The sequence below is a fragment of the Rattus norvegicus genome, chromosome 14 (assembly GCF_021556685.1).
Source record: "Rattus norvegicus strain SHRSP/BbbUtx chromosome 14, alternate assembly SHRSP_T2T, whole genome shotgun sequence".
In the NCBI taxonomy this organism is placed as follows: domain Eukaryota; kingdom Metazoa; phylum Chordata; class Mammalia; order Rodentia; family Muridae; genus Rattus; species Rattus norvegicus.
The window spans coordinates 26,744,996-26,763,816 of record NC_141547.1 but is presented as its reverse complement, the minus strand read 5'-3'; the positions used below and the strand labels follow the sequence as shown (position 1 = coordinate 26,763,816).

General features: G+C 37.4%; 1 protein-coding gene across 49 annotated transcripts in view; it reads left to right on the top strand.

Moving 5' to 3' along the window:
* Adgrl3 (adhesion G protein-coupled receptor L3) overlaps positions 1-18,821 on the top strand; it is a 781,670-nt gene that overhangs the window by 709,019 nt on the left and 53,830 nt on the right. For 29 of the 49 annotated variants that reach the window (XM_087582192.1, XM_087582189.1, XM_087582185.1 and 26 more), the window contains 3 exons: positions 4,389-4,557; positions 12,080-12,205; positions 16,324-16,420. In XM_087582192.1, the coding sequence (XP_087438318.1) occupies positions 4,389-4,557; positions 12,080-12,205; positions 16,324-16,420 (392 nt within the window). 49 annotated transcript variants of the gene reach the window in all.

The window sequence follows — 18,821 nt, the reverse complement described above, 5'->3', positions numbered from 1 at the left end:
TCCCACGTTGATTTCTCTCTTGTGGCATTTCCTACTGAAGGTAAAAGGTGACCCGTCAGTCGTCACGCGGCAACCAGGCTCTTTTAATTTTTGAAATATTTGGAAACCTGGACACAGTTTTGTGAAGCGCTTTTGCTCGAAGCTCTATAGGCTAGCGGCTGCACGTGAACTGTCTGACACTATTGTAGGTTAATTAGCATAGAGTGTTATTTCTAATCCTGAACTTGGCATCCTAGATGAAATATACTGATGCAATGGGGACTGATATAACACAATTATTACGATGGTGTTTTATAACTTATATAGTTAGGTATATGATTTTCTCTCTGGTTATAAAATAGCAAACAAACTACTGTTTGATGTTCTTTTATCTTCACATTTCAATGGCATAATTTAAACATCTTTGGCGATTATATCGATTGGCCTCAAACGTCCTTAACCTGTCCTAGTTCAGCATTATCCAATAGAACTTTTCTGTGATGATGGAATATTCAAGAACTGTTTCATCTAGTGTCATATTACCACCTATGTGAGGTTTTGGATCATTTCCATTATGACTGACGTGACTTAGAAATGGAATTTTAATCCTTATTCTGTTTTGAGGAATTTAAACATCCAGTCATTAGCCCTCACTACATGGACTACACAAATCCATTCACTCCCTGCTCCATCCACTGAATTATTTCAGCTACATCTCCTTCTTTGCATCCTATGACTTCCTAAACATCTTCTCAGGCATTTAACTACTCAATATTTATGTATTGAGGTACTTTCTCTTTTGGGTAAGAACTTTTTGGCTTTGTTTGAGGTTAGCTTTAGACAGTCTAGCAATGATAAAAAAATACTTTATTGCTCAGATGAAAAAAATGTATTTTTATAAGACTAATGCAGAACACACTTAGATTCTAATCATGACCACTTTATAGATGCATAAAACGACACACCACAAGTTAATTGGCTTCTGCCCGACATCAAATATCCAGTAAATGATTGAGCTGGGATGTGTGTAAACCCGAGGCAAGCAGGCTGCACATGCGAGGCTCTCATCCCAGTATGTACCATGTCATCATTCTGGAGAGTGGCTTTTTATGAGTGGTTCTCTTTATTCAAAGCTCATCACAGATGGGCCTTTCTGAGCACATCATTTGTGTATTCATAATGCAGGGAAATATATTGCTTTTGGCAAGAAGAAAGGGGGGGAAAGGAGCTGTAGTGATCAGATTTAACTCAGGTTAATCATCATCTCTCTGATAAAATTACTTAGAGGCATATTGTCCATAATTAAGTCATCTTAGCCACTAATATTACAGAAGAAGAGATACCTTTACGTGACATAACATCTATCATCTTAAGTATGCCCCAAGCCTTATTTTCAGATTGCTCATAAAATTTCTCATTCTCTAGAGAAATGTGATCTCTAAGAAATAAATGTCTCTGTCAAGTCACAAGTAATATGAGCACATGATGAAAAAATGGAATTTCTGAGTCTCCGATGGGATATTGCAGTATTGTAAAATTGATTTTATTCCCTGGTCTTTAAGTTCTCATGGTCATTTTAAGATTTACCTTCTGGATATAAAGGAAAGGTTATGATACCTTCTAGGGAGGTGGGAAATAAAAGGCTTTGGTCAGGAAACAGGAGAATATTTTTTTTCCACAGGAAATTCTTTATCATAAAATGCTAATGTTGGTGTTCTTGTCTTTGTGTCTATGCATTCTTTAGCTATGAGGATAACAGACCCTTCATCAAGTAAGAATGACCTGAATGGCTGATAAATTGCATTTATCAGTGTGGTCCCATGAACCAGCTGTCAGATCAGTACTGAGAAACCACTAGAGCTTCTGTCATTCACATTGAGGCAGAAGAGCAAACTGTGCAGGAGACCCTGGCGTACAACGTACATGCAGAACACTGCAAATGTATGGCCAGAAAGGAAAAGAATCCCACCTCGCCTCTGTCGATGGGATATCTATTGCTTCATCCTAGTGACTCAGAACTTCCCTGTGCTACAGACTTGTCTTTCACGGACATCTCCTCTGCTAGCAATGTTCTTCCTTGCTGGGTATATCTAAATTCTCTTGTGCGCTCCCCTATTCTCCATATTAAAACATTTTGTGACTTAGCTGTGTACCTTGATCACAATTCTATGGAAATGAAACCACCCAGTTACAATTAGTATTAATGATTTCCTATATTCACTGCATCTATAAAAGGGGAAAAGAGACTTTTAAAGATTCGGTTTTTACATATGCAAACTTTTCCCTTTGAAATCTGACATCCGTCTCCTGAGGCGTATTCTCATGGCTTAATGCAAACATTGAAATTTTTGAAACAAAGTGACAAGTCTGTACCAGTCCAACAAGTGGAGAGGTAACGATAACAATTGGGTATTTGCTCATAATTTTAAAACTGATTTGTCCGGCAAGAATCGACTAAGACTGGCCCCCTGTGGGCCATGTTGCTATGTAGACTTTCAGTTTGTTCTTCTGGTGAAGAGTCCTTTGTTTCCATTCCCTGACCCGCATCACACTTACTGCTTCATGCTTCTGCTTATTTTCTTCTTTGGAAATCAGAGCTCCCTGCAGTTCTAGACCATGTAACCCTTGGATCCATTGTATGTTTTCTACTGGATAATGGCTGACTTCCGTACTCTGTGACATTGTTTGGTCTCTAAATCTAAGTAGATACCTTCTCTGTATTTAATGATGATCCTTTCCATTTTTTCTTTTCTTTTTCTGATATTTGTGAGAACTCAAGAGCTATTGTTTGTATGTTCCCATATTTTGGAATTCAGTTGTGAAATAAGTATTAACATGTAAGGTGTTTTCTAATTCATATAAGCAAATGTGCCAAATACAAGAGCAAACCTCCTTCCTTCAACAATGTCGATGGTTTACAGCAGAACTGATTCATTTAGCGGACATTTGAATCTGAAATCCAATGCCTGATTGTGTGAATGAAAAATAATATTTATGAACCATTTTAATAAACCTCTGGGACCATGTCTTAAAACCTTTATACAACCAAAATAATTATATTCAGATCATGGTGAATTATGTACTTTCCCCTCCTTGCTAAGAATCAATCCCCCAAAATATTTCCTCCTTGGACAGAAAAATGAAAGATAATAGAGTACTGAAATGAAACGTAAACTTGCTGTGTTCAAGGAAGGTCCTGGGACAGTAAGGGGTAGGGATATTAATGTGCAGAGATCTTGGATGCTTTCGGTCCTGTTCTCCATTCTACTTGCAAATTGAGAAGGATTCCATTTCCAGTTACTAGAATCCTGTCTATCAAATTAGTTCATCCTATGTTTCTAGTAAATGTGTAGCATGACCACAAATATATAAGCTCCTGTCACCAATCTATTACCATTAAACATGGTGTCTTGGCAGGATGAAGCAAATGGAGTAAAGATGGCCGCTCACTTTTCCTGCTGTATTACTCCACTCATACCACTCCATCCCCATTCTCAGCTTCATCCTCGTCCCTGACTTTGCAGACACTTCTAAGAGATGAAGACATCCTAAGTGTATTAAGATACTAAATAAAGGCCTGGTTTATTTGAAGACCTAGGCTGATATGATCTACAAGATAGTACCGAAAGACTAAAAGGTGGCTACCACTAGAGCGGAACTTTCTCTTTTAACCTCCTGTCCTGTGACTGCTTGCTCCACAGGTCCGTCCATAATCACCGTTAAGTATGTGCTTCAGCTGGATGATGGTGGCTCAAGCATTTAATCCCAGCCTACACAACGCAGAGTGGGCAGATCTCAGATTTCAAATCCAGCCTGGTTTACAGAACAAATTGCAGGCTAGTCAGGGGTATACAGAGAAGACTTTTCTCAAAAAACAAAACAAAACAAACAAAATGAGACCAAAAAGCTTCCAATACTGGTTTCTTCTAGTCAGAGTTGTTTTTTTTTCTTCCCCGAACAAATATAATAATTTGATTAAAAAAGAAAGTAACTTTGGAAAAACGGTATGCGAATGTAATAGATGAAGCACTGAATGATTGATCGCACTCAAACAGATGTACCACGAAGAAGAACATATCTTTAAGGACTTCTCTCCTTTCCCATTCACTGTAATTACATATCCATACCATTTGCATATGTTTTGCAAACACATGAATAATTTATGGCACAAATCTGCTTTTGCTTAAATGAATTTCTGTGTTCATAACATTTTCATCCACGTATCTCCCCCTCAAGTTTGAACTTGTAGCCTCATCAAAATCTTCAAGCTCTTTTACCACTTGTCTCACATTATCTGTCAGTAAAACCTACCATAGCTTTTTTTTTTCAGTGTCAGTATCAATGATAGGACTCGGTTTCGTTAACTCAAGACTCGTTTGCTAACCCTGAGTTTTCTCTTCTCTCCACAGGTCATGGGTTATAGGTGCAATAGCGCTGCTCTGCCTATTAGGATTGACCTGGGCCTTTGGACTCATGTATATTAATGAAAGCACAGTCATCATGGCGTATCTCTTCACCATTTTCAATTCTCTACAGGGGATGTTTATATTCATTTTCCACTGTGTCCTACAGAAGAAGGTAAGCTATAGGTTTTCCAGATCATATGGCACATTTCTCATGATAGCCAAAGATATCTACCATATTCGCATTGTAGCATTAGTAGGACTCTTTTTCAAAATGAAATATATCACTCTATTTTCTCAAAACCAAACATATCTTTTTGATTTACTTTAACAAATAATGACAACGTATACAGAAAATAAAAATATAAGGTTTGATTAGGCAGTTTGTAAGTTACAGAAAACACATTTTATTAGTTATACAGTGCTCAGAAAGTAATTTCTCGCAAACTTGGTGTATATTTACAGGAAGAAAAATGGAAGTTGTATTTTAGAAAGTAATTCCTCCAGATAAATCTTGGAATAGGCTTATTTTCTGATTTCACATATTGATAAGTAAATAAAATTAAAAACCACTTGTATCTGTATTCTGGTTTCTATAATTGAGTTCTAGAAATAATGACTAGGTTTTAACATCAATGTCCCCAAAGGTTAAAAGGAAAAGTCTTTCCATTAAAGTCTCCAAAGCAAGTAAGATGTCAAACTCTCCTCCTGTGTCTTTGAAAATCAGGTTATGATAATATCCCATCTTTCAGAATTAACCCTGAATTTTTTTAAAAGCTATTTTTAGTATTTAAATATTTCATCTCGTGTAGTAATTAAATATTTTGTTTCATATTTTAGTTCATATTTATGGTAAGATTGACTTTCCCATTCTGATACTTTTCAACTTCATCCAAAAAGTGCCTCTAAAGGTTTTCTTTGAACGTGGAATCTTGACCAGATTGTGTTTCAGTCTTTAGGACCTCCATATAAAAGCTTCTCTGATATTTAGTAAGTTAATTAACCTCCGCATTACCCCAGTTTCCTCATAGGTGATATGGAAGTGATAAAAATAATTATGAAACATTTTAAAGTGAGGCTCTAAAAATAAAAGGAAAGCATAATTTCTGATCTCCGAAAGTAACAGTAAGACTTTACTTTTGTTTTGGAAAACAGCAGAAATGAAGACTGTTTTCTATCTCTAAGAATTCTTTAATCAAGACTAAAAATTAAAGTACCATCTAAAACAGACATTAAGATTCATGTCCACTTTTTAAGAAGGACAAGAATAAAACAACTTTATTGTGTTTCAATTTTAGCTAGTAGTAAATGTCTACAATGTTTTTCTAGGTCACAGAGATGGAATTCAGTAATAATAATCATACAGTCACCTATTAGAAAGGATGAGTTTCATGCTGATGGAGTCAACCTCACCGCCAAAGATAGGCTGGAAATGAATGAACAGAGTCTGTAGAATGGGGATATTCTCGGAATTTCAGTAGCTCAACTCACTGTATGTTATTTTCACTCAACCCTCCATTTGATGAAATACTCCATTGTCTTAGTCAGGGTTTCTATTCCTACACAAACATCAGGACCAAGAATCAAGTTGGGGAGGAAAGAGTTTATTCAGCCTACACATTCACATTGCTGTTCATCACCAAAGGAAGTGAGGACAGGAATTCAAGCAGGTCAGGAATGCAGAGGCCATGGAGGGATGTTACTTACTGACTTGCTTCCCCTGGCTTGCTCAGCTTGCTTTCTTATAGAACCATAGACTGCCAGCCTAGGGATAGCACCACCCACAAGGGGCCCTCCCTACCTTGATCACTAATTGAGAAAATGTCTTACAGCTGGATCTCATGGAGACATTTCCTCAAGGAAGGATCCTTTCTCTGTGATAACCAAAGCTTGTGTCAAGTTGACACACAAAACCATCCAATACAATTGACCCCTTGTCAACTTGACACCCAACACATTACTATTAAGCCTCAACCCTTATTTTCTTATTCATCCACAAGATCTAAATAACTTTAAGAGTTCCAACCTTCTTTACAAATTCTTACATATTAAATTTTCAATCCCTTTTAAATATCCAGTCGCTTTTAAAATTCAAAGTCTTTTTACAGTTCAAAGTTTCTTAACTGTGTGCTCCACTAAAATACTTACTTCTTTCAAGAGGGAAAAATATCAGGGCACAGTCACAATCAAAAGCAAAATCAAACTAACTGTCCAATGTCTGGGATCCACTCAAGATCTTCTGGGCTCCTCCAAGGACTTGGGTCACTTCTACAGCTCTACCATTTGTAGCACACAGCTTGTCTTCTAGGCTCCAGATGCCTGTACTCCATTGCTACTGCTGTCTTGATTGTCTTCTCATGGTACTAATATCTCCAAAATACTGCTGATGTCCACTGTAAGGCTATTAGGCTTCACCAATAGCCTTTCACCTCTTCATGGTGCCAAGCCTCAACTCCTTTGCATGATCACTTTAATCTTGGGCCATCATTTGCAACTGAGGCTGCACCTTCACCAATGGCCTTCCTTCATTTCTCACAGTGCCCAGCTTCCAGCTACTTTTCATGTCCCCTTCATGCCTTCAAAACCAGTATCTGGATGACTCTTACACACTAACAAGTTCAGCCACAGAATGAAGTACAACTTGGGCTATCTCTGGAACACAGCCTCTTTGTGCTCTCAGAAAACATTTCCCAGAAGATTAGACCTCAATGATGCTGGTCTCTTCTTAATCAGAACTAATTTCTTAGCTCCAGCTGACCAACATCAATAGTTTCAGTAATGCAAAGGCTTCACTTTAGCAGTTCTGGTATCTTGTTAATTGCAGATGACTCTTCAACCCCAGCTAACCAAAACAACAGAATCATCATAATCAAAATAGCAATAGCCCTGATAAGAGTCTTTAATATTCCCTCTGAAATTTCACAAGCCAGGCCTCCATTTTCTCTACTGTACTTAGCTCCTGTAGAACATCCCACAGAGCTCTTAACATCCCAATGGCTCTTCTAGCTCAAAGTTCCAAAGTCCTTCCACAGTCCTCAAAATATGGCCAGGTTGTCACAGGATTATCCCACTGTGCTGGGACCAATTTGTCTTACTCAGAGTTTCTATTCCTGAACAAATATCTAGTTGGAAAGGAAAGGGTTTATCCAGCTTACACTTCCACATTGCTGTTCATCACCAAAGGAAGTCAGGACTAGAACTCACACAGGGCAGGAAGCAGGAGCTGATCCAGAGGCCATGGAAAAATGTTACTTACTGGCTTGCTTCCCCTGGCCTTGCTCAGATTGCTTTCTTATAGAACCCAAGACTACCAGCCCAGGGGTGGTACCACCCACAGTGGGCCCTCCCGCCCTCCCTCCCACCCTTCCCTTGATCACTAATTTAGAAAATGCCTTACAGCTGGATCTCATGGAGGCATTTCCTCAAGGGAGGCTCCTTTCTCTGTGATAACTCCAGCTTGTGTCAAGTTGACACAAAAGCAGCCAGTACACCAATGAAGACAGTTAACTAGATGAAGGCTTGGAAAGTCCTCAACACATGGGGCTGGGGATTTAGCTCAGTGGTAGAGCGCTTACCTAGGAAGCGCAAGGCCCTGGGTTCGGTCCCCAGCTCCGAAAAAAAAGAATCAAAAAAAAAAAAAGTCCTCCACACGTAATTTTGTTATCATCATGGGTGATGATATCCAGTAGATAATCTAGGAAGGAAACGGAATCTGGTAGAAACCATCTGGATGTGGCTTGTATCACTTCTACTCACTTTCTGTAAGACAGGGCTCCACAGATGATACCAATTAAACTTCCAGGGGCACTGGGAAAGACAGTTTAGTTTATAACATGTATACCCAGAAGTAGAGCAACTGGGTATGGCCACCAGATAGTAATTAGCTGCACTTGATGGGTTTAAAGAGGAAGAGACAGGCAAATGGTAAGGAAAGAGAAAGAAAGAAGTGTCAGAGGAATAGAGTGAGAATCAAGACCACACATTAAATTAAAGACAGGAGAAAGCTTGGAAGCATAGTCATTAGCATTTTAATGGATGTGAAGGAAGTTGGGGAGGATTAATGCTCTAAAAGATATGTAAATTTGGAAAGAAGAAAACCATAAGGGATTCTAAGAAAAGCAGAAAGATGGTCCTCAAACCAGGAGATTAAGGGGAAAGGTAGAAAATGTCCTTAGGAATCAGGGACCATGGTAAATAGTAAGTAAGTAGGATCTTGATATATAAGTATCAAGTTAGCGTGCTTTGCTTTAGACAGAACCCAGGAAATTACAACTCATGGAACAAATTTACTTAGCTCCCTTTTGTTTTCCAATAAACCAATTGTGATTATTATGTTTTAAATGTGTATGCTTAAAATTTAAAGTATATACATGGAAATGAGTCTTGTCTCAAAACCTTAGAATATTGACTTAGTCTGTGTTCTGCTGCTCTAACTGAATATCCAGATTAGATAATTTTAAAGGATTAAGCTTTCTTTATTGCTTCCTTCTGAAGACTGAGAAGTCTGAGCTGATTTGTTCTTGTGTGGTCTTCTTGTTCTTTAATAACACAGTAGAATGCATCCTATGGCAACTAGAAGAGGCAGCTTACAGCCTTGCCTTTCTCTTCCCAGAGAGCAGCTATTGCCACTCCAGGACCTCATTTAATCTTAATTACCACCCAGAGACCCTACCTCCAATAACACTAGCATGTTAACTTTGGTATTAAGTTTCCAACAGATGAACATTCCTGGGAACAAATTCGCACCCAAGTATTGACTATGGAGTACTTAGGGATATATTTACTAATCCATGATTGGAAGCAAATCATATTTATGATAAATTATAATCATTTTTCTTTCATTTTAAAGAAATGGTGGCATTTTCATTCAGTGTCATGAATTCCTTAGCATCAGCAATTGGAAAGATTTTCTTACGAAAGTAGCTAACTACTTGGCTTTGTTTTCATGGAAATATACTTAAAATTATTTAAAAACTTTCAGAGTAAACAGTATCAATACAACTTTGATCTGGCAATTGCTTATTTATTTTGGTTAAAAATAAACATATAGTATCAATTTTGGGGATTTTACATGTATAAGGTTACTTGTTGATTGATTGGACTCTTAACTAGCAATTAAACTTGTTTAGTTCAAATTAATTTTCCAATATAGAGACTATGATCTATATTAGAATTTTTTTGATATTTATATTAGCTACATTAAAATTGGTCACTGTTGCCTTTGAATTCACCTGTTCACTATAGCCTCAGAGCTTCCAGGGTTATTTATTCTTATTGGAGGGTGTGGGAAAATGATTGCATTTGTAAGATCTATTCTCTTTTCTGTCATCTATAGTCTAGATTGCATCACACTGAAATAAACCAGCGTTCTCAGATGACATATGATATGAAGTAGATTAGATATTTCATGGACATGGCCCATGTTAATTTTTTTCATTAAGACATATGCTGAGCGTTTTAAATTATATTGGAGCAAAGAAGCATTGACGTATTGAGTCCTGTGGCAGTGCAGCTGAAAAGGAGTTTGGCGTCTCTGTACCCCAAGGTTCACAGTTGTTTATAAAAGTCAGTGCAGAATATCCAGTCTTAGTTATAAAATGAAAATAGTTTGCAATGGACTCCTATGACTTATCTTTGGTAACTAGAAGAGGGGTGCTTCTCCAAAGATCTCTTCTCTCTTTTTTCTTTCTACTACAATATTTGTTCCAATGAAAAATATTAGTATAGATTAATGGAAAACAGTCATTAGCTGGGTGCACTGGACCGAGAAATTGAGAGTAGAGGACATCAAATTTTTAAAGCTGCCTCCAAAATTTAGGACAGATATCCAAAATATTCTATAATACGTATCTTTGTTGAAGAGCTACTTTTAAGGCTCCTCAAGTCCTAATCAAATTATTACCACATTATTATAAAAAATCAATGCCCAACAGATATTGATTAATAACCATTCTACTAAGATGTTTCTTCCTTTGTCACATACGGTTAGAACAGACTGCTGCCTTCTCTTATCTTTCTCAAACTTATATTTTAAACAGAATATTTCTAAGCTTTTTTAGATCTTTCTCATATCTACCTTGATGAGCCTTGCTTGGGTCCCACCACCTATGCCCAGCAGGGTTTCTTCTTCTATGATTTCACTCCTGGTCTCTGTTATTTTTTGTGGGTGGCTGAGAACACTTGGGGGTCACACTAAGCAAGTATTCCGACGTCTAAGCTATGTCCTTTCCTTCTACTACTGCTTGTACTATGTTTTTTTTTTCTCCTTACTGTGACAAAATAAGCGACAAAACACCGCAAGGTAGAGAAGCATGTATTTGGGCTCACAGTTGGCGATGACGTAACACTTCCGGAAGCGAAGGCTTGATGCAACCGGGTGGGAGTATAAGACACCTGGCCACACCACACCGGGTCTCAGTCAGGAAGCAGAGAGTGACGTATGTTGGTGTGGTGTGCCCTTTTGTTACGATGTTTTATTCAGTCAGTCTGAACCTCAGCCCGTGGTATGGTTCCCTTTATCTTCAGCCTGGTTCATCGTTCCTCATTTAAGCCTCTCAGGAATGAACCTCCAAGACACGCCTCTGGGTGTGCTCACCTGATTTTTAAAGCCAATCACAATGGCACTGAAAATAACCATTGTACTGTTCTTAGCACATATAAACATTCAAACAATGTGAGCCCTTCCAGGAAACCAGAATTTGTCCTGAAACAGTAATGCCCACAATGTCACATCATTGGGGACACTTGTGTGGTACACTAAGTATCACCAGGTATCCTTTGTTGTGTTGGGTTTTTTAATATAGCCATATTTATTATTTAATATTTCCATATGCTTTGTTCAGTTAAATCTGCACTAATAAACATTTAAACATGTCACTGGTTTAACCCAGACTTCTTGATAGGGTCCCAACTTTGAAAACATAAATTGTGGCTGTTCGTTTATATTTTCCCAACACGTCTATATTCTAGATTAAGAATTTAATCCCCCCGGCTGGCAGGGGTGGCATACACCTTAAATCCCACCACTTGGAAGGCACAGGCAGGCAGATCTCTGAGTTTGAGGTCAGCCTTGTCTACAAAGTGAGTTCCAGTAGCTGTAGTTCTGTGTAATTCTTAGTAACATTTTTTTTTGGAAATATATTAAAGTATTTTGAACTTTTTAATCTAAATATTCAAATTTTAACTTTAATAAAGAAACAGAGAAGAAATACAGATTAAAGGAATTGCTTAGCCCAGCACAGTTCTTTTTCCTGTCTTTAAATATTAATTCATGTTCCTTTCTCTTTTTCTTTGGCCTTCTATCTTCCCTACCTTGCTCTTTTCAACTTTCTCACTTATTTCTATCTAAAAAACAGTACTGAAAATACTGTTGAACCAATAGGTCACTACATATAAAATTAATAAAGCTAAAAACTGTCTTGAACTTTTAAGTATGTGGTCTCTTTGAGTTAAGAATAATACCCCTGGGTATTACTGATGCAGTGGAAGTATGTGTGTTTATAACAGTTCCAGGAGTGTGAAATTTAAATTTGGCCCCATGAATCTATTTTGCACTGAAAAGTAGATGATTAACATTTTTGTTGTTTCTGTGGAGCTAGGAAGTAATTATGTTCCTGAAAACATACGTCACAAATGATTCCTTACTTCCTAACTGAAATGGACAAAGCTCTAACGGAAGTTAACATTTCATTGGCCAGGTACGGAAAGAGTATGGGAAATGCCTACGGACGCATTGCTGTAGTGGGAAAAGCACGGAGAGTTCGATTGGCTCAGGGAAAACATCTGGTTCTCGAACTCCAGGACGGTATTCCACAGGCTCACAGGTAAATAAATACAATTGGCTCCCTGAGCTGAAATAGTTTTCCTGTAGTCAGTTTTAAGTCTCTGCTCTTTGTGATCACCCATATCTCAAGTCTTTGCCACATCAAGGGTTTGGTTTTAATGTGACTGGCCGGAAATACAGAATGTAGGTGGGACTTATAAGGCCCCGCTCTGACTGTAGGGCTGTCTGGATTTGATGCTTGATGGGGAAGGGAAATTCAGATTGCTTGAGGATAGCTTCTTTCTTTATGTTGCACATCCTCCAAACACCCATTTAATGGATAGACAGTGCTAATTAGACTCAGTGGGTCGTAGGAAAAACAAACAAACAAAAACCAGACAAACAAAAACAAACCAAAGATATGAAGTAGTAAGGGAACATGGTGGGAAAGTCGAGGAGAAGTTAAAGCAGGGAGTAGAGAGTAGATCTAATCAAAATGTACTGTGCACTTGCATGGAAGTCTCGAGGGATAGATTAAAATGAAAATTTAGATGATGAAATGAATAGTCTAAAATAAATATTAATGATACAAGAATGTCCTATTGAACTGAAATTTGATTCACAAATTTGAAAATTTATCACCAAACTTCTCGGATGTTCAATAGATATAGTAATTCTCAGTTACATACTAAATAAATATATAAATAATATGTGGGGGTGGAAAGATGGCTGATCAGGTAACAGCACTGACTGCCTTCCCTGGGGACTCAGGTTTGATTCCCACCATCCCCATGTGGTTCATAGTCCCAGGAAATCTTACATTCTCTTCTGGCCCTTACAGGCACTGTACAAATGTGGTATACAGACATGTATGTAATCAAAACATATTAAATGGAAGAATAGCAAAGTATGGCATGTTTAGTAAAAACAAAAAAATACTAGTTCCCACAATGTTATACACTTAAAAATTGAAGTGTGGTGAAGAACACCACCGACCCATCATTGGCATAAGTAATCTGTGCAAGTCTCAGGCCAGTAGGAGACATTGCTGTAACTGTCACTGACCAAGGACACCTTATTAGCTTTTAGGAAGTGTTCGCTGTCTCTGCAGATCACAATGTAGGATTGTGTGGGTTTTAGTGAATTTGTGTCAAGACTGCCAGACTAATCTTCCATAGTTAGCTGAAAGTATGATTATGTCTAGATTGTTCTCAGGAAGGCTTAAATTAAGTAGATAAGTACAGTTTAAATGAAGTTTTCACTTTTTTTTAATCTATTTTTTTGGTACTGCTGTCTGTCACACCAAGGCCCTTGCACATGCTGGATGAGTGTCCCCTCCAAGCTGCCATCCCAACAAATGCCATTTATCATTGGATTTTTTTTTACAAATCTTCATAAATTAAGTTTACACAAACAATTATTTTTAATCTTAACAAAATCAATTCCCCATACTTGTAGAAATTCATTTTCAAGAGAAGCATCTGGTTATTTTAACCTCATCAACTGAGCCACAGGTCTAGTAAGCATGGGAAAGTGTATGTCAAAGTTGCCTATAAACACTATCTTTAAAAGTAATGGGCTTTTTTTGCAAATAAGACTATAATTCTATTAACAATCTCATATAATACCTACTAAATCTTAATAAGTATCCTATAGCTTCCAAAATGTATCAGACTATCTTAAATATCTTAGTGACCACAAATTCTTAGACTTAATCCAAACATACCATGTAATCACGCGCCCTTTAAGTTGAATCTGTCACATTCATAACTATATGTAGCTTTAAAGTTTCAAACTAGGGTTGGAAGATCTGTTCACTCAGATGGGCAGAGATCTGTGGGGATGGACTAGTCACTCTGTGTATCAACACTTGGATTTGAACATAAGAAGAAGGGTTAAATGTCCCCATCTTGTTAATAGTGAATATTTCTATCTGATAACCTTTGCTCTGTTTTCTCTGTGTAATAACAGTTTCACCAGCTTTTACACTGAAGTGGCTGAATCTGCATATTGACTACTTAATTGGACCTGGTCTGCCTTCCACATTAGTAGCTCATTACCGATAACTCTTTGGTCATTTGATTGACAAATATCATTACTGAAAATACAGTGTTTGAGAATCTCAGCTGGGTTACAACAGGCTTGTGTGATATTTAGCAATACCTTTGAAGAATGAGATCAGGCAATACAGTTTAATAAAATGGTAGATTTCATGGAAGAGAACACTGTCTAAATCTTGCCATTTTCCAGCTGTAGTAAAAATGAGTTTTTCTTATTACTTCTTCCCTTTTATTAGATAGATAGGTCTCATTATGTGTTCCACAAATTGATACCCTATTTCCTCTCAGCTTTCTAAGAGCTGGAATTGCCCGTATTCACCCTTTCTTTTTTGTCAGAACAAGGTTTGAGTATGATTGACTCAGTTTTTCTATATGAAAAATGGGAGCAATATTAGTAGTTTCTTAGGTTGTCATGATTAAACTAATGTGTGCAAAACTTAGAACAGTTGTAGGTTCTCAATAAATAGGTGGCACCTGTCATTTACTAGTGTTAAGGTTATAGGGTAGAGTATCACATATACTTCAAGTATTGGTGAGAGGATGCAAATTTACATTTTATTTTGAATATTTAAATGAGATATTATTCACATGTAGTATTAGGTAGTAACTGTAATTTTGAAGGTGTGTCACTAGTAAACAAAGAGGCAAAGTCCTCCTCACCTTTAGGTCCCATTTACTCACCTCCTGGTGATAATAACTTATAAAATGTTAATCATATGGAAATCAGGCCAACATCAATTAAAGGGACAATTAGTAGGATTAATATGTAGGGAGATTTTATACTACGGAAGAGCAGAATGTTCTCGCATTGATAAACCTGTGATAGTTTTATTTGCCTTTCATCATTTATTTTACTGTATTTTAGATGTATTTACCTTTTAATATACAGCAGTTTAAAAATTTTAAAGAAATGTATGTAATGAGCATGAAATTGTGAAGCACATTAAGAGAATGAACACCCGTCAACCCAACACTGAGATCAGGAAACGGATTGTCCACACCGTGTTTCCTCCTGTGTGTTACATCTTCCCAAACCACCTGAATGCCTCCCACCAAATTCTCCTGACATTATTTTTATTGACTTGTTCTCATTATCTCTTCTCCTTCGGTAATATGCCCCTTATTCTGTCTTTCTGAATCGTTCTACCAAGTGGTATCTTATAGTGCATGGAAATAGTGTAATTGTTCCTTTCACATCAGAATTCTAAGACACATCCTGCTGTTGATGATGATGAGTTTTGCCATATATGCATACATACTTGTTTCTGCACTCCAGTCTGGGAAAAGTATGACTTATCCAATTGTCAGAGAGCCTAAGGTTAACTACTCCTGTTATTCAAATATAGCTGGACCAACTAGTGAGTTTAGCTTTATTATTAATAGCAGCAAAGTTTCTTATTGAGTCTTTCATTTCTGAATCGGGAGGTATGATGTTTCCTCCTCAGAAGATCAATATTTTACCATCCCTAATTTAATAAAATGGCACAATAAAACAGAAAACTTCTCCCAACGGTTAAAACATTCTTTGGGAGGAACCCGCCTCTTAGAAATTTGAATTTAGAAATATGTCATAATGTAGGACTTTTCATGAACCCGTAAAGCTTCATACTGTGAGGCAGTGAATACATTTATGATATCTACTTTTAACTCCTCAAAAGGAAAGCCAGGAGGCATGTAATCTCTGAAATGTCATTGGTCTCCTTGAAAAGCTTGTGGAAAATGTAACTTCCTTAGCATTCCAAAAATATTTTACATTCTTTTGTTAACAGGCTGTTATTAGAGTCTGAATTCTTAAATCTCTTTACTTTTGAAACTCAAGCTTTATGAAGCATACATCTCTCTGTTTGACATTGTTATACTAGTGTAACAATGTAACTTTGCCTTTTCTGTTTCCCACGGGTTGAGTTACTATGGCATGAGCATCTATGAAAATACCCAAGGACAGGAAAATAGCATCGCTACTTTTGTTTCCGATGTTCTCCTGCCACTGTGTTGGAAGTGGGTAGAAATGCTTGTTCATTAGACGCTAGGAGCAACATCTTCTATCTTTGAAACTTTTAAACTGTCTGTTAAAAGTTGCCTTCCCATAACTTTGTCTCCTTCTTCCCTCTCAATTCAGAGCCGGATTCGGAGAATGTGGAATGACACCGTCCGAAAGCAGTCAGAGTCATCCTTCATCACTGGAGACATAAACAGCTCAGCGTCGCTCAACAGAGGTAGTTAGGAATGATGTTTCTTAGCCATTGCTTTCCCAGAGAACGTAGGAAGTTCTTAAATGCATTGCCACTTATGTGTGTTCTGACCCTTGTCCCGTGTACAAAGTAATCTTGTGGGGTTTGAACCCTGGCAAGTGCAGTTTGTGTTATCCATAGATTTTTTTTTAATACTGAATTTTTAGGAAATCTTCTCAGAGAGAAATTATAACATTAGAAACTTCTTTTCCTAATCATCTGCCACTGTTATAAACTGGTGGGATGTTAGGCCTCATTGGAAGCATTGAAAATGGGTAATTACGTGGCTTTATAGTCGGCTAAGCATCATAGAGCTCCAATCATCCCAGGTATAAAGCAATTTCATCATCTTTGGAGAAATAAAAATATACTGTCTAATTCATAGTTAAGGCAAGATAAGTCAAAATTACCTCTCACCGTAGTATCAAAAGATATCCAGACAATCTTGGATATGTAAAGAGCTAGGATTGAAAATAATTGTTTATAATGTATTGTGAGTGGGGAGGAGGCTTCTGTATACCACTTATGGGTAAGATGCTTCAAGATCATCGCTAGACTTTGACATGAAGTTACCATAATCTGCCATTTTGTGTGTGAGAGAAGAAGCTAATTGAATTGTATCTCTCTGGTTCTCTCTCTCTTGTATTTATGTGTATGTGGGTGTGGGACTGTGTTGTGTGTGTGTGTGTGTGTGTGTGTGTGTGTATGTGTGTGTGTGTGTATGATAGAGAGAGAGAGAGAGAGAGAGAGGGAGAGAGAGAGAGAAGGAGGAGGAGGAGGAAGAGGAGGAGGAGGAGGAGGAGGAGGAGGAGTCAGAAATAACTTGGCTGCCATAGAAACAAATGAATACAGTTGGAAGTGAGTGTTGGAAAGCACTTGCATTACAGTTTTTTTTTTCCAGGAAGCTGTCGTTTTTATTAACTGAATCATTTTTGTTACTAACACAGTTGTTCTTGTTTTAGTGTCAAACAAATTGGTCAGATTGTTTTAGTCCTGTTTCCATGAGTGTTTCATACTGTTACTTAGAAAGAGATTGTCCAACTCTTCTGCTTTAGGATTAAGAACTCTTCTATCGGAGCTCCACGTAACCTCACAATAAAGCACAGCACATCTCCACAGTTACAAAGTGCTGGACCAAATAGTATGCAAGTTGTGTCAGTGCAGAAATGCATGGTTTACTCTAACCTTGTTGAGGTTTGGTTTACATTAGAGTCACTGAGATAGTACCTGTCATTAATGATGACTTAAATATATCTCTGTATCACTTTGTGACAAGTAAAAATAGTGAACGGGGATTTTCGTCCAAATATAAGAAAAATGCATAAATATGAAACAGGTCCACTCTTAGTCTTTTCACTCCTAATGTTTACTCCCTAGACAATGCTCATTTTGAAAGTCCCTCTCAAGGACTTTCCTTTTCAATATAGTGCCCATGTTTTCTTCATGAAAATTTAAAGAGTCATCAGCATATTTGCACTGCCCCTCGAATGAACACTCCTGCCTCAGTGGCCTTGAAATTAATTTGCTTCCTGTGTGACCGATGTTCTTTGTTGTTAAATAATGCCATCTGGAGAGGTTTTGCAGTTTGACCTTACAAAGGAAACTGAGCCTTCTCAGTAAGATCCTGCTAAAGTCTCTTGTTTCCAGAGATCCCAGTAGCCAATGCAGACCTGTCCTTAGGAAGAGTGAGACAATGGGACTTGATTGATATGCTAGTCTTTAAGCCAATTGTAAGGATGGATGTACTATGTTAATTAATTTTTTCTAGTATTGTGTAGTAAAGACACCACCCTATGTAAGATCAGTAACAAGATTGGTTTAGTGAGCTATTTTTCTGACATCAGCATAAAGAACATTATACAACACTGTTTTTTGAACTTATTTCCCAGTAATCCTCTCAAATTTCATCAATGTGGAGTATAGTGATAAAAAGATGACTGGGCCAATTTTTAATAAATTCAAAGGAAATGAACCAAGTTTGTATTGACTGATTTTACACAATTTCTACTCCTTTGAAGATATTTAATGAAGCTATTAATTGCAAGGTCTTAAACTCTATGGCCTGTCATGTTATTTTAGTAAAGAGCTGAGGTAGGGTGAAAATGCATGTTTGACATGAGGTGTGTTCAGACTGTCATCTTTTTCAGTGTATATATTCTTCCTTTCCCTCGGCACCCTGACTTTTTTCACTTCCTATGTGAATTTCTCTGGGACGCACCTGCCTTTCCCAAGTGTCTCAACTGAGAAACTCTTTATTTTATTTTTATCTACTTTTTTCCTTTGAAAATTTTATACCTGCAGACAATGTACCTCAATCATATTCTTCATTCCCTTCCAGCCCTCTCCAGGACCACCAACCACATCGTCCTTCAAGTTCATGTATTTA